Here is a 22,719-nt window from a genome sequence, read left to right on the forward strand (position 1 = left end):
AAAAATTGAACTTACAGAATAACCCTCAAAGTTCAAATTCATTTGTATGGATTTGGGAAATGTTATTTTCACTCTGTGGAATTCTTAATGGATGATTAGTGGTTTACAGTCATTACATTGGGAGGCCTGGGCCAGACATTCAGAAACAGATATTTAAAGATATAGAACAAGAAAAGCCACTCATCTGGTGACTTTAATATTGGTATTCAAGTATTTTTACAGTTTGTGGATGGGCTGAGAAAGGGCCACCTCAAGCAGCAGAATGCTAGACACAAGTCTGTTAAATAACATTTACCTTGGATATTTAACAAGAGTGTATACATTTTCAAAGGATAACTCAACCAACCTCTATTCAAATATTATTCAGAGCCACACAATACTCCAAATAGCCTTCCAGGACCATTAACATTTACCTCAGTTACCACTTCTCTATATATTCTGCGTGCCTCCAAGTTTGTGAGTGAGAATGATTCTGTGTTGTGGATCTTAGCTGTTCAGGTGTCCAAGAAGCTGGAAAACTGATCGTTTGTTTCATCACTAATTAGGCAAGCCGTGACCATCTGAGATCTGACACAGAGGGAGAAATTCCTCCGAACTATCCACAGAGATACCCCACATTGATGTTGAGGATGAGGATTCCTATTGGCCTGCAGTGTGCACAGCCAGACATCGCCGTGCTGTATGGTGGCACATCACGGCCAATTGAATCTCCCCCACAGACTCAGCCATATTCACTTTATTATTTAGATTGGCAGATTCATTGTCTGGCATGCTGAACTATGATTTGGTCCTTATTGCTTATTTTTAAATTTGAAATTAGGATTCAGAAGTTTGGTGTTCAGTAAAATTGCTTTGGATTTGGTATTCAATTAAATTGAATGACACATGAAGAGGTGTAAGTGGGTCTGTATTGTTAAATCCCATATTCAGGATATAATATGAGGCCCAATGAGTGGAGGTGGTCAATGACTAAACACATCTAATGGTCATGGTAATCTCCTGAAAGCAGTTTCTGGCACATCTGATTAAAATTTGATTTCATTGGAATCTCAGATTATTTTGGGCCTTCACACGTGATCCTTTGCATTGGTCATTCAATGTACAATACAAATGACAGCAATGTAGACAGTAATAGACCATCACTTTTTGGAATAAACCAATATATTTGGACTATTAATTTTACTTTCCAATTCAAACACCAAAAAGAACAAATGAAAAACAAAATGCAAATAAATAAAAAAAAACAATTGTGCAGTTGATATTTTGTTCTAAACCCTTTTATTTTTCTTAATAAAACACAAATTGATGGTAAGAGGTAGGTTTATTGTCTTTCATTTCTCTTTGTATGAAATATCACTAGTAGTGTATTTTCCATACAGACAGTAGACCACAATTAACAAAATGTAAACAAAAAAATGATAATTCACAAAACTGCAAAACACAAATGAGCCTAATTCAACCCCTGCACATATATAGTTGCACATCTACTTTCTGCTATTAGGATGGACCTATATGCAGTTGTTTTGCCAGATCATTTGCAGGTTTGCTGTCTGAGATAGGAATACACATGACATAAAGGAGTCTATTTATGAAAGGGTGAAAAGCCCAATATATGGCAAAAACTCCCTTAGTGGGTGGAATTAAGGCTTCACCCTATGTAACATTGTCCCAGGCCAGCGGTAGCTATTGCCAAATATTGCCAGGATAGCTTTCGCTGGGGGGCCTCGCTTTGCAAGGGTAAGCTTATTACACAAAGGACAGTGGTGATACAAATACCGCCGCTGTCTCCTATCACTATCACCATCTCAGGGTAGCGATAGAAAGGGCACAAGAAAAAATGCTTTATTAGTTAAATAAAGCATTTTTTCTATATTAAAATAATTTAAATATTATTTTTTTAACTTTACATTATATATATTTTTTTTATATGTTTTATATTTTTTTATTGAAAGTGGAACTGGACACCCAAGTCCGGGCATTCACATGTATGTATGTGAATGCTCTTTCCTATATAAAGAGCACATGGATGGGGCAAAATACATCCCATTGAAAGTGTTGGCTGATGCTGATCCCCAAGACACCTAAAGTACGAGGATGTTTAAAAATCAAGTTGTTTTGTGGGGATAAGAAGGTTTTGACACTACCCGTTAAACTGGGAGAATACTCATGATCTACCACTTAAAGTTCATTTTAATTTTTCTTCTTGCAACATGAAATCTCATTTTTGCATTTAGCGTGCAATGAAGAGCATTATTACACATAGCCCACATTCAGAAAAGAACACCCTAATGTCCCAGCGCCCCTTATCAGAATGATAACATTTTTCACCCCTCATATTTGATGTGATTAACCATACTCTTTCCCATACAAACAGGGCAGGAGCATAGCATAACAAAAGGGGGACCATTAGCTTCTGCACTATGCATCTGCTTTTTTGAAGCTTCATAAATGACCTCAGAGTATACAGAGAAAAGATTTAGAAGGAGGCACAGAACAAGACTGGGCATAGTGCAGCTTCAAGATTATCTGAGATCACAGTCAAATAACCCCATTCCTACACCTCATAAAACTGATGTTGTCTATATATATATTATCAATACCCATAAGGTAAATAAAATACTTTGTGTCGCACCATGCACTTTAGTTCTGTTACCAGGTCCTATCAGCCATTCTTGATAGACAATATGTGTCCTGAGTACACACATCAACACCAGGACTGCAAACTACATGCCAGCAAACCATACAAGTGTAAAGTGTCTGCTTTTTTTGTTAGGAAGCATATAGCTCTTTGCAAAATTACAAAATGACCATGTGCCAGGCAAACATAAATTGTAGATGGTATTGGTTGAGTAATGTTGTATTACAATAATTACATCATAAGATACACCTTTGGTATCACTCCTGTACTACAAAACACTATACAGTTTACTGTGTACTGCACAATTGTGTTATCCTCCATCAACAAAAAGGATCAACTGTCCCTCATGAGGCCAGTTCATTCGGCAATTTATAAACCCTCTATGGACTTCTAGGGTTCTAATAAGTTTGGTGATGTTTGCCTAGTTTTTTAAAGTGCCAAATCATTTAGTGGTGGCACTTGAATCCAGGACATGTCACAGGAAAGGTCCAGGGAGGAAGACACACGTTCAGCTGACTCAGGGAACTGAGCTTCCAGTCATGATTTCCTGTCGGGGTCGCTCTGAGATTTCCATCCTTTTACCATCGTTCTGGATCATATGGACAATATGTTTCAGGTCCAAACTGCGAGTCAGCACTTCCAGGAGTAACTCATCTTTTTGTACACCTTCCATAAATTCTTCCAGTGATAATTCACCTGCGAAGAAGGACAACAACATGTAAACAGGAAATGAGGAATTGGGAATAAAGAACTAAGCGCACACCATCTCTTAACTGCTACACAAGGCTCTAAATATTATTTTGCAGCACTAGGCCACTTTTGTTATGTCAATTCCCTTCCCCCCATCAGCACTGAACTCCATTAGTAACCCTGGAGTTTTTATGCTGCCCAGCAAAAATAGAGATAAATACAGTTACATATAAAATGACTATATGTATTAAAAAATGTGGTAAGATGGTAAATTGTCACCCCTGCCACAATTCTGCTACACCTATTCGGCATGTCTATAAGTATGGGGCTGCCGCTAAACAAGAACGTCAAGGGGACCTACTGGCAGGAAAATACCACACACACAGACTGGTCCTGTCACCTGGCCCAAGCACAGAGTGACAGGATTAGTGTCCCATTTAGCCATGCATGTGGCAAGGTTGGACAAGAGGCAATCACTTGGTACAAGGGAAAAGTTCTGAGTCTCTGGAGCATGTTACTGCTATCAAAATATGACCACACACAAGCCAATAGTGGTTATTTTGCAACTGCATTTATCAATATGTCCGATATCCTGATCTAATTCACTTGTCATCAGGCATTGGACTCATTTTGGGGCCACTCATGTTGTAATAGTAAGATATTTGCAGTTATTGCTGCTGATATTACAGTGCATGTGGACACTGTAAGGGACAGAAAGACACAAGTTCCCTATAGAGTTGCTGAATCTATTCAAGCCAATTCGAAATTCTATCAAACCGGCCTGGTTCAAAGACCTCAAACTTTTGGTCAACCCAAAAAGGAACTGCTAAGCTGTTATCTTCAATTCAGCTTAAATTTAAACCTCGAGTTCAAAGTCAATTTTTCCTGCTGTAAAAAAAGTATAATATGGAGGTTTACCGGACATGTAAAAATACCCATTGAGTAATTAAGATAATTTAGCCAGCAAATAATGGACTTTTGTAGATTGTATCTCTCTGCTGTAAATGTTCATAGGAATTACTAGTGATAATTCCTCAATATTCCTTAAGAGGGCACTATCCAACAAAACACTACTATTACAATAATAACAGGTCTTGTCAAATGAATGCAGTAACAATACAGAAATATCAGTTATTTCCTTATTCTATATGTAAGTTCTATAAGTAAGTGCTTTTGAGAAGGAATACACAGCAGTATTAACTATAAAGTAGGCCCGTGGAGGTAACAGTTTTCATAGCTTCACCTTTTTGAGCTTATTCACTATCTACTCCAGAAGTCATTAAATGTTGATTCCATCTTTAAATAATATATGTAATAAAGCTAATATTTTCCATCTTATATGAGCTTCTGTGAATCGCAGTAGCATTTCCCTGGCTTTGTATCATTTTAGAACGCAGTTCTAGTTTGAGAAGAGCAACTTGCAGTAATAACCACCAAACGATTTGCAATGTCTGCGCCAGTAAATTGCTACTTACATAGTTCATTGCAAATATGTATTCAAAAGAGCACTGAACAAAACCTATCTCTCCCCTGAGACATTATCAACAAGCATCCTGTATCAGTTAGTTTTAAAATTCTGGGAGCTAACACCTATAGAGAAGGTAACACAAAATGGAGGAAGAGGGTGGCTCAGACAGTTTTAAGTAGGGATGTGCACCGGCGACTTTTGAGGTCTCGTGTTTTGTGTTTTGGATCCGGATTTTCGTTATTTTTGAGGTTCGGATTTGTCTCGCAAAACACTTGACGAAAGGTCTCGGTTCGGATTTAAGGTATTGGATTCGGATTTTTTTTGAAAAAAACATAAAAAGTTTAAAAATCAAGTTTTTGGGCTTATTTTCACTCCTAGGCTATTATTAACCTCAATAACATTCAATAACAAGCATTTCCACTAATTTACAGTGTATTGTGAACACCTCACAATATAGTTATTAGTCCAAAACGTTGCAACAAGGTATCTTTCTGGACTGCGTAGAGGAGTGGGTCACCACAATATATATTAAAAACCCTGAACTTTTATGAATCGCACCAATAAATGTACCTGGACTGCCTAGAGGAGTGGGTCACCACAATATCTTAAAAACCCTGAACTTTTATGATTCGCACCAATAAATGTACCTGGACTGCGTAGAGGAGTGGGTCACCACAATATCTTAAAAACCCTGAACTTTTATGATTCGCACCAATAATTGTACCTGGACTGCGTAGAGGAGTGGGTCACCACAATATCTTAAAAACCCTGAACTTTTATGATTCGCACCAATAAATGTACCTGGACTGCGTAGAGGAGTGGGTCACCACAAGATATATTAAAAACCCTGAACTTTTATGATTCGCACCAATAAATGTACCTGGACTGCGTAGAGGAGTGGGTCACCACAATATCTATTAAAAACCCTGAACTTTTATGAATCGCACCAATAAATGTACCTGGACTGCGTATAGGAGTGGGTCACCACAAGATATCTTAAAAACCCTGAACTTTTATGAATCGCACCAATAAATGTACCTGGACTGCGTAGAGGAGTGGGTCACCACAATATATATTAAAAACCCTGAACTTTTATGATTCGCACCAATAAATGTATCTGGACTGCGTAGAGGAGTGGGCACTGGGCACCACAATAAAATATATAAAAAACCTTCAACAGATCTGCATTACACTACACAAACGGCTGCTCCTCCATCCTCTCCATCATATACATGTTGGAGTTTTAGCGTGTGACAACCTCTTGTTTTTGATAATGTCAGTGCATTTGGAATATTTTTCAATTTGCCCCACACCACTGAATGTACTTTATCTATGATACGCAATACGCATCTATCTATCTTGACTGCGTAGTGTGGTGGCCCCGGTACACAATTTGGTACCGAGGCCACAATATAATTAAAAAACCCTCCACGTGTCGGAATTCCACCAAACAAGTATCTGGACTGCATAGTGGGGTGGCCCCGGTACCCAATTTGATACCGGGGCCACAATACCTCCTCCAAACATGCTACAGACAATTCGTCATTGAGAGACCCCAGACAGACAGGGTCGAAGTGTTATTGTTTGACTTTGTAAACCCAAAAAAATGTCCCTGTTGCACTTGCACATAGTCGTGCAATGAAGACTGACTTTTTCATTTAAAGGCACGATCTTTAAAGTGTCAGAAAGAGAGAGAAGACACAGGAGAGGAGAGTTGTAGCTGGGGACCTGGGGTGGAAGCTCCCAGGCTCCCCCAGCATTGCCTGGAAGTCTGAGCGTGGTGACTGAGCCAGGGCAAGGAATGTGTGCCCTGGATGAGGGGGAGAACTCCATGCCACTATAGTGAACCCAAGAGAGAGGGGGACACTGCACATGGAAGAGGCCCTGGAGTGAGGGCTGCTACAAGAGGCATGGTAGCTGTAGTGTCAGATCCTGAGGCTGAGAGTACACAGAGTGACGTGTCAGAGCACAGGAGACATTATCCCCGCAGAGGAGGGATGAGCTGCAGTTGAGAGGTATGTTGTTGAAATAGGACATGCACACTTTAACAAACCAATCATTTCAGCGACAGGGCCTACCAAACAACTTTGACTGAAATGATTGGTTTGTTTGGGCCCCCACACCAAAAAAGCTATTCATCTCTCCCTGTACAGACTAAACAGGCTCTACTGAGGCAAGATGTCGTCCTCATCCTCAACCTCTGATTCCTCTCCCCCTACAGTGTCTACTTCCTCCTCATCACACATTATCAATTCGTCCCCGCTGGACTCCACAACCACAGGTCCCTCTGTAGTATCTGGAGGGCAGTGCTGTACTTCATTGAGGAATTGATTATTCATTTTTATAAACATCATTTTTTCAACGTTGTGAGGAAGCAACCTCCTTCGCCGCTCACTGACCAGGTTCCCCGCTGCACTAAAAACTCTTTCCGAGTACACACTGGAGGGGGGACAACTCAGGTAAAATAGAGCCAGTTTGTACAGGGGCTTCCAAACTGCCTTTTTTTCCTGCCAGTAACAATATGGACTGTCTGACATGTCTACTTGGATGGTGTCAGCAAAGTAATCATCCACAATTTTTTCTATTGTGACAGCATCCAATGCAGCGAGAGTAGACATGTCTGCAATGGTTGGCAGGTCCTTCAGTCCGGACCAGATGTTATCAGCATCCCCGCCAGTGCCTCTTTTGGGAAAACTGAGCTTTTTCCTCGCAGCCATAGATGTGGAAGAAAATGAGGGTGGAGCTGTTGGCATGTCACGGTCCTCTTCAGAGGACAATCTCCTGACCAGCAGGTCTTTGCACCGCTGTAGACTTGTGTCCGCCGGAAACAGAGACACAACATACGCTTTAAACCGAGGATCGAGCACGGTGGCCAGAATGTATTCCTCTGACTTTAAAAGAGTGACCACCCTCGGATCCTGGCAAAGCGTACGAAGGGCTACATCCACAAGAGCTACATGCTTGCTGTAATCGCAATGGCTTACCAGCTCCTCCCTAACTTTCTCCAGCTGCTTCTGCAACAGCCTGATCAGGGGAATGACCTGACTCAAGCTGGCAGTGTCGGAACTGACTTCTTGTGTGGCAAGTTCAAATGGCTGCAGAACCTTGCACAACACGGAAATCAGTCTCCACTGCGCTTGACTCAGGCGCATCCCCACTCCTTTGCCTATGTCGTAGGTGGCTGTGTAGGCCTGAATGGCCTTTTGCTGCTCCTCCATCCTCTGCAGCATATAGAGGGTGGAGTTCCAGCGCGTCACAACCTCTTGTTTGAGGTGATGGCAGGGCAGGTTCAAGCTTTTTTGATGTGCCTCTAGTCTGCGGTAGGCACTGGCTGAATGCCGAAAGTGTCCAGCAATTTTGCGGGCCACCGCAAGCATCTCCTGCACACCCCTGTCACTCTTGAGGTAATGCTGCACCACCAAATTAATGGTGTGGGCAAAACATGGGACGTGCTGGAAATTGCCCATATTTAATGCCCGCACAATGTTACTGGCATTGTCTGACACCACAAATCCCCATGAGAGTCTAAGTGGGGTAAGCCACTGGGAGATAATTTCCCTCATTTTCTCTAATATGTTGTCAGCGTTGTGCCTCTTATTAAAACCTGTAATGCACAATGTTGCCTGCCTTTGCATGAGCAGCCATTTTGTAGATGCTGCTACTGATGCAGCTGTTGCTGTTGCTGCGGAAGGGGATGCATCTACCCAGTGGGCTGTCACAGTCATATAGTCCTTCGTTTGCCCAGAACCACTTGTCCACATGTCCGTGGTTAAGTGGACAGTGGGTACAACCGCATTTTTAAGAGCACTGAGGACACTTGATCGTACTTCTCTGTACATTTTTGGTATCGCCTGCCTAGTGAAGTGGAATCTCGAGGGGATTTGGTACCGGGGACACAATACCTCCATCAACCCTCTAAATCCCACTCCACTGATGGCGGATACCGGGCGCACGTCTAACACCAACATTGCAGTTACAGCCGCAGTTATACGCTTTGCAATAGGGTGACTACTATCGTATTTGGTGGTCATGGCAAACGACTGTTGGACGGTCAATTGTTTGGTGAAAGACTTAGCGGTCTTACGACTTCCCCTCTGGGAAGATGACCGACTAACAGCAGCAACAGCAGCAGTGGCAGTAGTAGGCGTACCGCTGCAGGATTCCTCGGATGAATCCCGTATTGAGGAGGACTCAGTCTGGCTGCTGACTTGGGCTGCAGGACTGAATCTGATGGAGATTGTGGAGGAAGTTGACGAGGAGGGTGTTGCTGGTGTGTATCCAACTGGACCACGGGATTTAGGTGTCCCTGTACCGATGAGGGTCCTAGCCCCAGTTCCTGAACTAACCACTGAACTATGAAGGTTATTCAGGTGACGTATAAGGGAGGATGTTCCTAGGTGGGCAAGATCCTTACCCCTGCTTATTTGAGCTTTACATAAGCTACATATTGCCATACATTGGTTGTCTGGATTTGGATAAAAATAACTCCAGACCGAAGAGGTGCATTTTTTGGTCTTCTGACCAGGCATGACGATGGGCTTTTTCATCCCATGGACATCAGCTGTTTCCCCCCCTGGTGCCTCATTTACAATAACCACATCACCATCCTCATCATCAAGTTCCTCCACAGCGCCAGCTACATCATCAATAGCCTCCTCCCGAGCCACCTCTTCCCGTACAGTGATGGGAAGGTCAGGCTTGACAACCACCAACACCCTTGGACTCGCCTTGGGGATTTGTGATAATTTCTCTTTAGAAGGCAGAGTTGTTTGCTGTTTTGTTGCTGACAGCATAACTCTCTTCAATTTTTTGTAGGGGGGGGGAGGAGGAGGAGGGCTAAGATCCGTGGGTGAAGCTGAACCACTAGTCATGAACACGGGCCAGGGCCTAAGCCGTTCCTTGCCACTCCGTGTCGTAAATGGCATATTGGCAACTTTACGTTTCTCCTCAGATGATTTTAAGTTTCTCTTTTTGCTACTTTTTCTTAACTTGGGCTTTTTGGATTTTACATGCCCGGTACTACGAGATTGGGCATCGGGCTTGGAAGACGATGTTGATGGCATTTCATCGTCTATGTCATGACTAGTGGCAGCAGCTTCAGCATTAGGAGGAAGTGGGTCTTGATCTTTCCCTACTTTATCCTCCAAATTTTTGGTCTCCATTATATGTAGCACAAGATACTGCAGAATGTGTGAACTTGGTAATATTGCAGTACCAATGGACTTATACTGCTGGATTGGTTTTGCAAATTTGGTTATAATTATTATATATTTTTTTTTTTAAAAAAAAATTTTATTTTTTTTTACTTTTTTTTTATTTTTTAAAAACTTGGGAATAATGGGGAAATAACTATGCCCTTAGAAGCACAGAGCACAGGACACAGCACCACTGGACTGAACAGGACACGGCACAGGACCCAGCAGCACTACGGAACTCAGCAGGACAGAGCACAGGACACAGCACCACTGGACTGATACTGCAGAATGTGTAAACTTTGTAATATTGCAGTACCACTGGACTTTTACTGCTGAATGTGTGAACTTGGTAATATTGCAGTACCAATGGGCTTATACTGCAGGATTGGTTGTGAAAATTTTGTGGTAATTAAAAAATATTAAAGTAGTTTTTGGTATTTTTTAAAAAAAACTTTTTTTTATTTTTTTAAACACAGGGGAATATTGGGGAAATAACTATGCCCTTAGAAGCACAGAGCACAGGACACAGCACCACTGGACTGAACAGGACACAGCACAGGACCCAGCAGCACCACTGACCTCAGAAGGACAGAGCACAGCACACAGCACCACTGGACTGATACTGCAGAACACAGCACAGCACAGCACAGCACAGCACAGCACAGCACAGCACTAAACAGCACAGCACTAAACAGCACTAAACAGCACAGAACTAAACAGCACAGAACTAAACAGCACAGAACTAAACAGCACAGAGGACCACCTAACACACCCTCCCTCTACCCTGATCAATGCCCGAGTGAAGATGGCGGCGACTAGCGGGGAATTTATAGGATCCGAGTATCGCGAGATCCGACAACGGGATTATGAGTCAGAGCCTCAGTTTCACTTTTGAATTTGGCGCCAATACCCGGATCTGTCTCGGATCCGACTCGGATCCGCAACGTTCGGGTGGGCTCGGATTTCAGAAATCCGAGTGCGCTCATCCCTAGTTTTAAGGCTATATAGCAGTGTCTGTTATCCTTAGCAACCAAACTTAATAATATTACTCCTCAGGAGGCCGGGCGTCTTCTGAAACTACAGCTCACAACTAAAATGGGACCTATTTATTAAGAAGTGGAGATAATAATGATTTATTTTATCGTTGCTAGTCTGTTATCGATGCAATTTTAAAACACTGGCTCAAGGCAACAGAGGTTAACTTACCACATCACCAGGCTAGTTTCAGGGGAAATTCACATTAGTGACTTAGACTTTCAATTTCACTAATTTAAATCAATACAATATATATAATGTATAAGGTGAAACCCTCTCACCAGTAAAAACACCAATTTTTGTCAGTAATAGTGCTTTTCGCCCTTTGATAAATATTCCCCTAAGTCTTATTAGCAAATGTGCATGTTCGGGCCTGATATATTTAATAGATGCCACATGTTTATGGAATTACCCATATGTTGCAACCAAGAAATGAATCAGCTCCCTTTAAAATTAATTGAAATGTCTTCCTGCATTAAAATTTAGTGCATACTTGCTGACTTTTTTCAAGACGGCGTCCGGAAGCTACCTGGGAAGAGGTGGGAGTTTTGGGGGTGGGGCCATGCAAACCACGCAAATTTTGGCCCTGCCCCGTGACATAATGGCGCAACTGCACCATTTTACAGTTGTAGGCGGGACCAAATGCTGGGATTCCCTGATGCGGCACTTTGGATCTAATTCTGCCAACTTCATTAGGAAGTGGGCATATGCAGAAGGCTGCTCTCACGGGAGTCTGGGAGATCTACCGGAATCTGGGAGTCTCTCGGTCTTTCCCGGAGAGTTGCAAGTATGATTTAGTGGTATTATTACTTGTGTTTTTGCTATACTGCAAAAAACACATTATATATCATATTTTACAAATAGTATATTTTGCATTTACAATTTTTCTGGTAAATATATTTAAAAAATAATAACATAGCTTATAAATAACTGTACATTAATTGAAAGGAAATACATTAGCGTAGGGTTGCATTTAATGATGACATAAATACTGGGTCACAAAATGTATATTTTGTAATAAATTAGAGACTAAAACTTACAGAGAAATATTCAGTACCCACTATGACAAATTGTAAAATATATTTTAGGAAATACTATAACTACGTTGTCCTCTATTATGTGCAAACTTGCCCCTACTGGTAGGATAGGCTGTACTAGCTGTATTACTGAGACCTCTAGTGGAGTTCCTTGGCAAGTGCAAGGGGAGCAAATGTTTCTTGCAATCTGCAGCAGCCCAGCTAATCCTACATGACAGCAATCTTGTTACCAGATTAAAGTATTTTATGTAAGTACATTGTAATGAAAAAAACACAGATTACTCACCATCCCCATTGATGTCAATTTTGTCAAAAACCATATCTGTGAATTCCTCTGCAGTCATGTCATTAGTACATCTGTTAATAGCCCTAATAGCCTGAAAAGAAAGACGTCAAGGCATCAAGTTGAGTGTTATGGTTATATCTACAGGCTTCCATACCATATACCACAGATCGTAATTTATGTATAGAATAAGGCTCTACCTACAGAGAATTATATACAGCAGTGGCTCCAGAAACAAATTGGTCTCCTGCCACAAAACATCAACATTGGGCAGATCAATAGTAAGCCACAAGAGCAAAGACTCTAAGCTTTCTATTGGTTTGCATAGCCAATGCTGCGAGACTGCAAAAACCGTGGCACAATTCACTTGTCATGGGGCCCCATAATTCTTAATCTAGCCATGGATATTACAAGTCACTGGTGAGTTTTACAACCATTTAAAACCACCAGGCTGTAGGTCGTGTGCTTTTATACAGCTCACTGATATCCGAGTTGACTACTAATCCATAAAACTTTACAGTAAAGCTGGGTACACTACACACTACACAGTTTTCATCCAATAATCGGCTCAATCAGCCGACATACGACCGCTCATTCAAAAGGCAGGTCAGTGTGTGCAGTGACACGATGGTCGAAAGTCTGACGATTGTCGTCTCATTTGGTTGGTCGTACCGTTTAATATTTTCGTTCCAATCTCGTTTCCGTTGTGTAGTGTGTATAAACTTCCGACCAATCCACAACAGTGAGTACGAAATTACATCGATCGCATGTAAAATTGATCGGCATAAAAAGTTGGTTGAAATTTCTGTGGTGTGTACCCAGCTTAAAACACAAATCTTCCGATTGAACACAGAAGTGATAACATTAATGATTATAAACTATGACATCGGAGCCCACTGATTATACAGATATTATTTACAGGAGTATATACATTTATTAACATCACTTGTGAATTAAAGTCTGTCCATGTTGCAATCAATGGTACAAGTCAATAAAATGCAAATGACAAATTACAAATTCCTGGATAAACAAATAATAAATAATGACTAGGTACGGAACATTTTATACAAATTCACCATGAACGCCCCCTTTGCGTTTGTCCAGATTTTAGTTTTAGCCACTGTAAATCGTTATCTCTATCTATTTAATTGCTAGATACTTTTATCTAGACTAACAAAATTTATAAGGAGAGCCATGTATTTTATGGTTTTGTTGCACTTGACACCCAAACGGAAGCAGTGGGTGCCAATTAAGCATTAAATAAATATTATGTTACATGAGTAAATGGTTATATAGTTTTCTGCTATAATTATTGTAAACCCTGAGAATGATATCACTTTTCATATTTGATTGATGACTTACAGTATTTCCAAATAGAGCTGCATATCTTCCAAATTAAAGTCAGCCACTAGTTTGACCAATTAAACTGTGACTGTGAGTGGATACAGTTTGTGCTACCAGGTAGCCAGAGTTTCTGTAATAAATTAACTGCAGGAATAGACTTAAAAACTTCAGATGTAAGTGAATTTTGGTTTCCTAATAAGAGTCAGTTTCTTAGCATGCAGAGCTCTTCAATATATGAATCATATCTATTTATGAATTGTTACATCAGCAATGTTCTTTAGAGCACTAGAGAGGTTAGTAACAAATAATCTCCAAATAAATATAAAAATAAATGAATGAGAGAAAAAATACCCTACAATCTGTTTGTAACATCAAGTACGGCATGAACAGATTCATTCATAGTGAACACTGGAGAAGGAAAAATTATTTGCTTGGAGTCACTTACAATAATTAGGCAGATTAACACTTGACACAATCTAGTATTTGATGGAGTGTATTAAGGAGTGTGAGTTTTCAATGTATTATGAGAGCAGTTAGAGCATTATGTATGGTAAAGGACAAGGGTGTAATGTAGTCAGCAGGCCCATAGCAAAAGCCTTTTTAGAGGAGGGGTGGCGATGTGTAACTCACCTCTCTAAGGGCCCCTGTTTTACTCTGCTGAGTGTGCGCTAAGGCTGGTGCATACTTAGCAAAGGCCAGTTTGGGTTTTCCCTCGCACCTCAGTGGAACCAAATGCTCAAATTCCACTGTGCATGCCCAGGCCTCCACGTATGGTGAGAAGAGCACAACAGGGGCCTTCAGAGCGGATGGTCCACACATTGTCAGGGCCCATGGAATCTGCATGTGCTGCTACAGTGGTAGTTATACTACTGGTAATGGAGAGATTTATAGATAAGATTTCTCACTCACCTTGATTATATTGAGAAGTTCTCCTCTGTCAATGCATCCATTTCCATCAACATCATAGAGTTTAAAGTACCACCTCAGCTTCTGCTCCACTTTGCCCTTCAGGACTAAGCTTAGGGCTGCCACATACTCCATAAAATCCATGTAACCATCCTAGAAAAACAGACATTTCTATGACTATATGGTTCACATCATCATACTGCTGGTGCATGAATATTTATTCTTGTTGGAGAGAAATAAAAGGTGACTTCATCCATCAGCTGTCTTGTGCAACTTACATAAAAAAGAACAAATATGTAAAAAAGTATATGCTTTAAACTTAAATTCACCCTAGGGTGTCCTGTGCAGCTGGTTTTCCCATGGCCTTATGGCCAAGAACCATATCATCATCATCATCTATTTTTGATATGGCGCCACTAATTCTATAGCGCTGTACAGAGAACTCACTCACATCAGTCCCTGCCTCATTAGAGCTTACAATCTGAATTCCCTAACATACACACACAGACTAGGATCAATTTTGATAGCAGCCAATTAACCTACCAGTAAGTTTTTGGAGTGTGGGAGAAGATTGGAGCACCCAGAGGAACCCACGCAAACACAGGAAGTATCTACAAACTCCATACAGATAAGGCCATGGTCGGGAATTGAACTCATGACCCAGCGCTGTGATGCAGAAGTGCTAATCACTGAACCACTGCGCTGTCAAACCATAGCCAAGCATTTATATATAATAAATGTCTGCATCATTTTCACTATATGCTGTCCAAGTAGACATTTGTGTATATTATTGATGAATACTAGTGAAGTTGAGCACAACATGAGTAAACTATGGAATGGATGTGCCACTATACTTTTATATTATTTGGCTTTACTAATGTCTCTGGTGTAGCAGAGCTCCCATTTGGCTAGATTGTGAAGTGCCTTGTTGGTGTCTTTCCTTGCCTATCAAAAAGTCACTGCCAGGATGGTCAAACTATGCACTGCAGAAAAAACCCAAAGGACTGACACGGCTAATGTTACCGTAGATATCAGCTGATACAGGTTATCATAGCTAAAGGTGCAGAAATATAATTTTAGTTAAATTGCAGTATTAATCAGAGTAAGATATATAGAGGAACATTTCAACAAACAGATTCTGTGGGGCAGATTCAATTCAGCGCAAGGTGCCGCTGGACAAAGTCCATCTGCGCACCTTACCTTGTTATGATAAGGAATCTCCACTTATTTGTCTGCACATCACTATGGGGAGAGAAGAAACAGGCTTCCATGGACTCTTTCAGAAACACATCACGCTGAATTGAATCTACCCCTGTTTGTTGTTTTTCTTGTACAGATTACTTAATTAAAGCAAATCTCTGATTGGTTTACAGTACTATTATTATTTTATTACTTGTGCATCAGTTTTCTTAAGTGTCCCCCATAAAATGACCATAAATTCAAGGTGCAAAATCTTTTAGGGAATTGAAGATATTTATTATGCACTGGAAGTTTTTATTTTAATGGACTTAACGTAGAAATAAACATTTTGTAAAAGATGGGAACTCACAACCTCCATCTCAATTTTGTAAGATGAAACAATAAAACCATATTTAATATTCTGTAGCTCATGTTTTTAATTTAAGGTGTATTCTTCCCTTAATAAATAACATGCCTTTAAGTGGAGATGAAATGACATACTGTATTACCCAGGGAGGATGAAATCCTGGTCAAACTTATAAACACACTCATATTTCTCCAGGCCTCTCACAGAATAATTTGATTGATGATCTATTGAACGAACATACTTTTTATTTTTAGGCTAACTCTCTCAAAAATTATTAAAAATTATTTTTGCTAATTATTTTTTCCGTAATGATAGTGTGTTATTGTAATAATACTAACATTTGAAAGATATCTTTAGCCTGAAATTAGCACTTGATGTCAAACACATGGCTATATGGCAGATATCTTGGAAGCAACTGACAGATTCAGCAACATCTGTAAGAATTGAAGCACACTGTGGGTTGCAATGTATGTTTCCATAGTTACAGATGTTGCTAACAAGTCTCCTTTATTCACAACATGTCTGTAATATGATAGCAACAAACATGTCTGAGTCTTCAACCCCCATTCTCGGCAGAAATCGATGATGGTTTTTTTCAAGTGTAATTGTATGGTTGTGGCAATCAAATATTTTGTTATTGTATATTATGATTAGGCTGAAACTATTTTGCAGAGAGCTAAAAGGACTCATACACACTGAATGAGATCTAAGATATATTTGTTAGGAAAGACGATAAATGCAGTTTGATGATGAAAGCATTTGCCATGTATCATCATCATCATCTATTTATTTATATAGAGCCACTAATTCCGCAGCACTGTACAATCACATCAGTCCCTGCCCCATAGGAGCTTACAATCTAAATCCCCTAAAATACACACACACACACACACACACACAGACCGAGAGAGACTAAGAGCAATTTAATAGCTGCCAATTAACCTACCAGTATGTTTTTGGAGTGTGGGAGGAAATCGGAGCACCCGGAGGAAACCCACGCAAACACAGGGAGAACATACAAACTCCACACAGATAAGGCCATGGTCGGGAATTGAACTCATGACCCCAGTGCTGTGAGGCAGAAGTTCTAGCTACTAAGCCACCGTGCATGTATGTGGACATAGTCCAATCAACACCACATCGTATATAAATCTATACCTTAAAAATAATATTTAATGTAGATTCTGCAGATTAAGCAATATTTTGGCACCCACATAGAAGTGCATGCAAATGTTTAGAGAGCTAAATCTCCAAGTACAGTATGGGTTTGATTAATGAGGGAAATTAAAGCAAAAAAAACTAGTTCTTTGCACTTTGGCAAAACCATGTTGCATTGGAGGAGGAGGTAATTTTAAACAAATAAGCGATCAAGTATTTGTGTCCTACATGAAAAATCATCCAGTATTTTCCTTATGTGCAAAACAATAAAGTAATTTGAACCCCTTGCATTGTAACATGGTTTTGTCTAGGATCAAAGTTACTCTTTTTTTGCTTTGCTCTCCTTAATGAATCAGGCGTTATATACCGGCATATATAAATAACTTATAATAATAATAATAATAATAATAATAATAATAATTTACTAGATATAATGTATTTATTAATAAGGTATACTTTCATTTTAATTTGTCTTTTTTTCCATATCACTTGCTACCATAGATATATATTGAGCTAAATACATGCATGTGTGGTATGCCATACTGTCACTTCTCCTACTGCTTTGATTGCAAAACTATCAAATTCCATTCATTTACATTACTCTCCGCCACTTCTAAATTTCCACTTTGACCACTGTATGCAAGTAGATAATTCTAGTGATGAGGTCTTAGAGCTTTGTCACTTGTCTTTTTATGTATATAACAGCACATTAAACTATTGTTTCCTAGTTAAACGCATGCAATACTTGACTCACACTGTACAAATTCTGCATGCACACAACTAGTGGCTCTTGCAGAAGTAGAATCATCTGTTGTTACGATGTCTGAATTTCCTGTAAGTAACTCTTTGGTCCAGTGAAGAGTTTATAACACTAAGCAAACAAAACTATAAGTATCATTGTCACTATAAGGTTATTATACATTGCAAGACCCAATAGAAGGTAGAGACAATTTACCTTGTTAAAGTCAAATGTGTCAAACATTTGTTCAATGTATTGGTTGGATGCTGGGCTAAGGTTCTTGAGACCAAAGAACTGCTTGAATTCATGCTGGGTCAGCTGGCCAGATGGACACTCCGTCATGAACTTTTTATACCATCGGTGGATTTCTGTGGCACTTAGTTCCTCCACTGTCTTTCCATCCATGTTCCCCATCTTTTTTTCTTTTGCACTGATTATTTTCTAAAAATATCTTCTTTTTAATGAAAAACCGTCCTGAGAATTAAAATACAGGTCCCAGAGCTTTAAGTGTTCCAGTGTGTTTGCTCCTCAAAAGTCTGTGAGTAAAGTCGTTCACAAACTGCAAAAGTTCATCTAAAGAAGCAGAAAATTTCACTGCTGGCCAATCACAAAGCTTCTCAGATAGGGAAACCCCCCTTGTCTATATAGATTGGATTCTAAGAGTGGAAAAGAAATACAAAGATAAAAAAAATCCCAAGGAACTGCCTTCAATGATTAAGAATAAATGAGATTACATGAGGGGATGGTTTAGGATGCCACTGAAAGATCTGTAATCTTTTAATCGGGGATCTGGCTCTGACATTGTTAATGACCTATGAGTGCTCTAACAACAGCATCAGGTACAATTAGTGCTGCTTCATTCTCTGCCCTAGCAATCATTATAATACAAATAGCCTTATTGGCTAGCAATGAGTAGGTTAAGGTCTTACTTGAAAACGTTCAAGTTGTTTTTTCTTGCCACATTCAGGGCAGAGGTCATAAGCTTTGTGCATGCTGGCACTTGTAGTGCCACAAATGTGCAGTATAAATGCCCCCATTATTAAATAATAATTAGTGATGCACCGTCAAAAATTATTGCCCGTTAAATCCATAATATAATTATATATTACTAAAATGATGATACATTTATATTACCCACTTAATATAGTAATAATTTAATATTGACCCCTTAATATAATAATAAATTAATATTGCCCAATAAGATAATTATAACTCGCAGCACTTTATATTACATGCAGCCTTCCCACCATCCCTGCTGCCTCTATCCTATTGAAAAACCTGTTGATCAGCACCTATGCAAGACACATAGGAACGAGGTCTGCACTGATGTATCAAAATCTTGCAAATCGGCCTGCCACTTATAGCAATATTTTTTTTCCTAAACCTCTGGCACTTACAGGGTTAAGCATCAGTTCATGGAAGCATCCCCCAACATGCTTGTACAATACAGAATTCATTGTGCCTAAAGTTTGGTTCAGATATGGTGACACATACAGAAGTGACGCTGCCAAGCAGTTTTATGTTAATGCATTTGTACTTCATGGATGGGATAATAAAATACAGTGTTCTCCTAACATATCTATCAGTTATGTCATAAAACGTCCAGTTTTATCTTATCTGCCCACAGAATATTTTCCAATAGCTGCATCATCCGAGTGTCTTTGAAAAACTGAAGACAGGTGACATGACACAGTCTCTTGCCAAAAGCAGTTGTTTATTATTTGCTATTTTCCCATATATACCACAGTGCAGGGGCGCAGGGAGGATTTTTCAGGGGGGGTTTCCTCCACCCCCGAAAATGCGCGGCAGCTCTGTATCGGCTGCACTGTACTATACAGCAGCCGCGGCGCTGTCAAAGAAGTGTCCGCGGCGGTGCTGTACAATACAGCACCGCCGCGGACGCTTCTTAGACAGCGCAGCGGCTGCTGTATAGTACAGTGCCGATACATAGGGCACTTTTTTTGCGGAGGGGGGGGGGGTTTCTGGACACCCAGAAACCCCCCCCTGCGTGCGTCAGTGGTGGAACTACCACCAGGGCCCATGGAGATTATGAAGCCCGTTGCACAGGCTTCCCTGCACCGGGGCCCACAGCTTGTGAATCATACATAGAGGCCTTCAGATCTTTAGTCATTACTTTGCAGCTCTTTGTGACCCACACTATTAAACACTATCATACACCTTGCTCTAGAATTGATAAGAAGTATAACACTATAGAATTTTATAAATTGCAAACCTAGCTTAAATTACCTTAATATGGCTGTTATCATAGAGATTCGCAAACTTATCAACAGTGAATGTTGGACTTGGACCATTGTGTTAAATATAGATATAATAAAATAGTAAAAAGTCAGTTTTTGTGTATTATTGAATTCATCAGTTCATCTTTATAATTAGGACTTAAATAATGATATGGTCATGTTATAGGTAATATTAATGAAGGCATACAGGAAATTGTCTAAAGTATTCACAAATCTTCTCTCACCTCTATATATGATAACTTACTCTATTTCATATTGCCTGTTAAGGGCCAATCAATGACCAACATGCATCATGTTACATGACACCATACCTTCCATGATTCTCAATATAAAAAGCAGAAGGTGAAATGACCACACACCCTGAAATGATTGGTCACACTGCACAGGCATCCTGTCACACTGTCTGCTTAATCACATCCACATTACCTGACCAGATGATGCCACAATCTTCCCAACCATAAATTGGTGGCATGACCTGGGAAGATTAGGGCTTTTGTGGGCAGCCCAGGACAGGAAGGACAGTTCATAACCCTACATTATTTGGCACATGCTATTGAAATTCATAGGCTGACCATATGAACCTATAAAACATGTGTCTAAAAATATGCATCTTCCAGGGCTGCAGTTGCAATCATTGCATTACAACAATATTGATTCCCATGTTGTCCTTCTATGTGCATTTGCATTTGCATAACAGGTGATCTAGTTTTTATCGGCATATAGTGGCAAGTCTAATATGAAGCCCCCAATTTTGGCATGTATGGATTTTGTAAACATTGCATATATTTGACACATTCCCACATTCCTTCCCTATGAACAAATTTAAATAGAAGAGTTTTTTCTCAACACAACATTTTCCATGGGGTCTATTTATTAATTATTATTTTACTGTAAACTCTCCAAAAAAGGCATTTTTCGGGGAATACATGCAAAACTAAGTATTCTTCAAATGTATAATAGTGCACCGCAGAAGATATCATAGATATCTGCTGCTTTGCATTTTTTTCGAAAAACAGAGCAGTTCCCATGGATGTATATGGGGACTCCCCTGTACCGCAAGTAAACAATTATTGAAAAGGCAATTACACATACGGTAATCTACACCAGCACAGGCTGGCTACATTGCCATGTGTGTATATTTTCAGGTCTGCTCTATGGGGAGATCATTGCGGTAGAAGGATCTTCGGATCCTTCACCACATCTTACTGCTCTCCCCTCCGGTCACTATAGCAAAGGTGGTCACTGTCAATAGTGACCATAGAAAAGATAGGATACAGATGTTCGCAGGAATAACAGTCTTTCATGACTGCTATTCCTGTTGAAGATTTTTAATAAATACACACAATCTTTCAATCCTTATCTTTGCGATAAGGATTTAAAGGGTTTGTGTTAAAATTGCTGTCATTAATAAATAGGGGCCCATGTATTGCCACCTATTCCTTACATATGTGATTCTCTCAGGGTCTCATTTTGAATTAGGAGTAAATCCAGCCAGAAGTTTGAAGAAAATCTACTTTACAAAAAGGGTAGTAAATAAGTGGAATAGCTTCCAATCAGAGGTGGTAGAAGGCAATACAGTAGAGCAATTTAAACATGCTTGGGATATACATAAGGATATCCTTACAAAGATTAAAGGATCACATAGGGTTTGAGATTACCATAGGTCAAAAATTGGGCAGACTAGATGGGCTAAGCGGTTCTTATTTTCCGTCAAATTCTATGTTTCTATGTAAAAAATGCATTTACATCTTCTACATCGCATCATGGTTTATCCAGCTGCAAATTTGCACCCTGTGCCTGGATTCACTCCTAATTCTAAGTGAGGCCTTTAAGGTGTACATCCTTAGAAAGCCACCACTGTATAACATGATAAAAAGCAGTTTACATGAAAGCGGATTAATCTCCTTAGCAGTGCGTTCCTAGGGTCAGCAAGCTCTTCACCAGATTACTGTACATAGGTACTTAATCCTACTGATCCTTGATTCCCTTGATTGATCATTTTTATCTTAAGTGGACTTGCTTCAGATTAAAATTTCACTATCTAAACTGCAAATCTATTGTGAGGAAATTCATAGTTTCCATTGAACAAAAAAGGATTTTATAGTGTTTCACTGTTTTTTTTTTTTCTAAAAACGTAAGACTAGGTATCAGAGTATGTGAATAAGAGTAAGTTGTAGCGAGTTCACCATCAATTTGAACGATTTCATCATTAATTAAATAAAGAACTATAGTTATTGAATATGCAATTTAGCATTCAGGTAAAATATTAAAATATAAATGAAAATATATTACAATGAAGCTACATTTCACTTTTGCAAGATTTGCTTTCTATTTTTGTAATTCAAGTTATAAAAATTTGTTGTAAGGCTTGATAAGTGCCAAATCAGCTGCCATTCAATCGTGAAGAACAAACAAGACAAAT

At 39.7% G+C, this 22,719-nt stretch overlaps 1 protein-coding gene across 1 annotated transcript; it reads right to left on the reverse strand.

Moving 5' to 3' along the window:
* Nucleotides 1-1,302: 1,302 nt before the first annotated feature.
* Nucleotides 1,303-18,654, reverse strand: GUCA1A (guanylate cyclase activator 1A). Its single transcript, XM_075196234.1, has 4 exons — nucleotides 18,256-18,654; nucleotides 14,600-14,749; nucleotides 12,350-12,440; nucleotides 1,303-3,334 (listed from the first exon to the last, which is right to left on the reverse strand). The coding sequence occupies exons 1-4, from the start codon at nucleotides 18,451-18,453 to the stop codon at nucleotides 3,156-3,158; spliced, it is 618 nt and encodes a 205-aa protein (XP_075052335.1). The 5' UTR covers nucleotides 18,454-18,654; the 3' UTR covers nucleotides 1,303-3,155.
* Nucleotides 18,655-22,719: the final 4,065 nt, after the last annotated feature.

Source organism: Mixophyes fleayi, chromosome 2, assembly GCF_038048845.1.
Source record: "Mixophyes fleayi isolate aMixFle1 chromosome 2, aMixFle1.hap1, whole genome shotgun sequence".
In the NCBI taxonomy this organism is placed as follows: Eukaryota; Metazoa; Chordata; class Amphibia; order Anura; family Limnodynastidae; genus Mixophyes; species Mixophyes fleayi.

Bases quoted from the DNA above. Each gene is read 5' to 3' on its own strand.
- GUCA1A (XM_075196234.1), bottom strand. From the start codon at position 18,453: ATGGGGAACATGGATGGAAAGACAGTGGAGGAACTAAGTGCCACAGAA. The intron at 14,750-18,255 runs GTAAATTGTCTC...CTGTTTTTCTAG, and splicing joins ACACATTTGACTTTAACAAG to GATGGTTACATGGATTTTAT. The intron at 12,441-14,599 runs GTGAGTGAGAAA...CTTTCTTTTCAG, and splicing joins AACTTCTCAATATAATCAAG to GCTATTAGGGCTATTAACAG.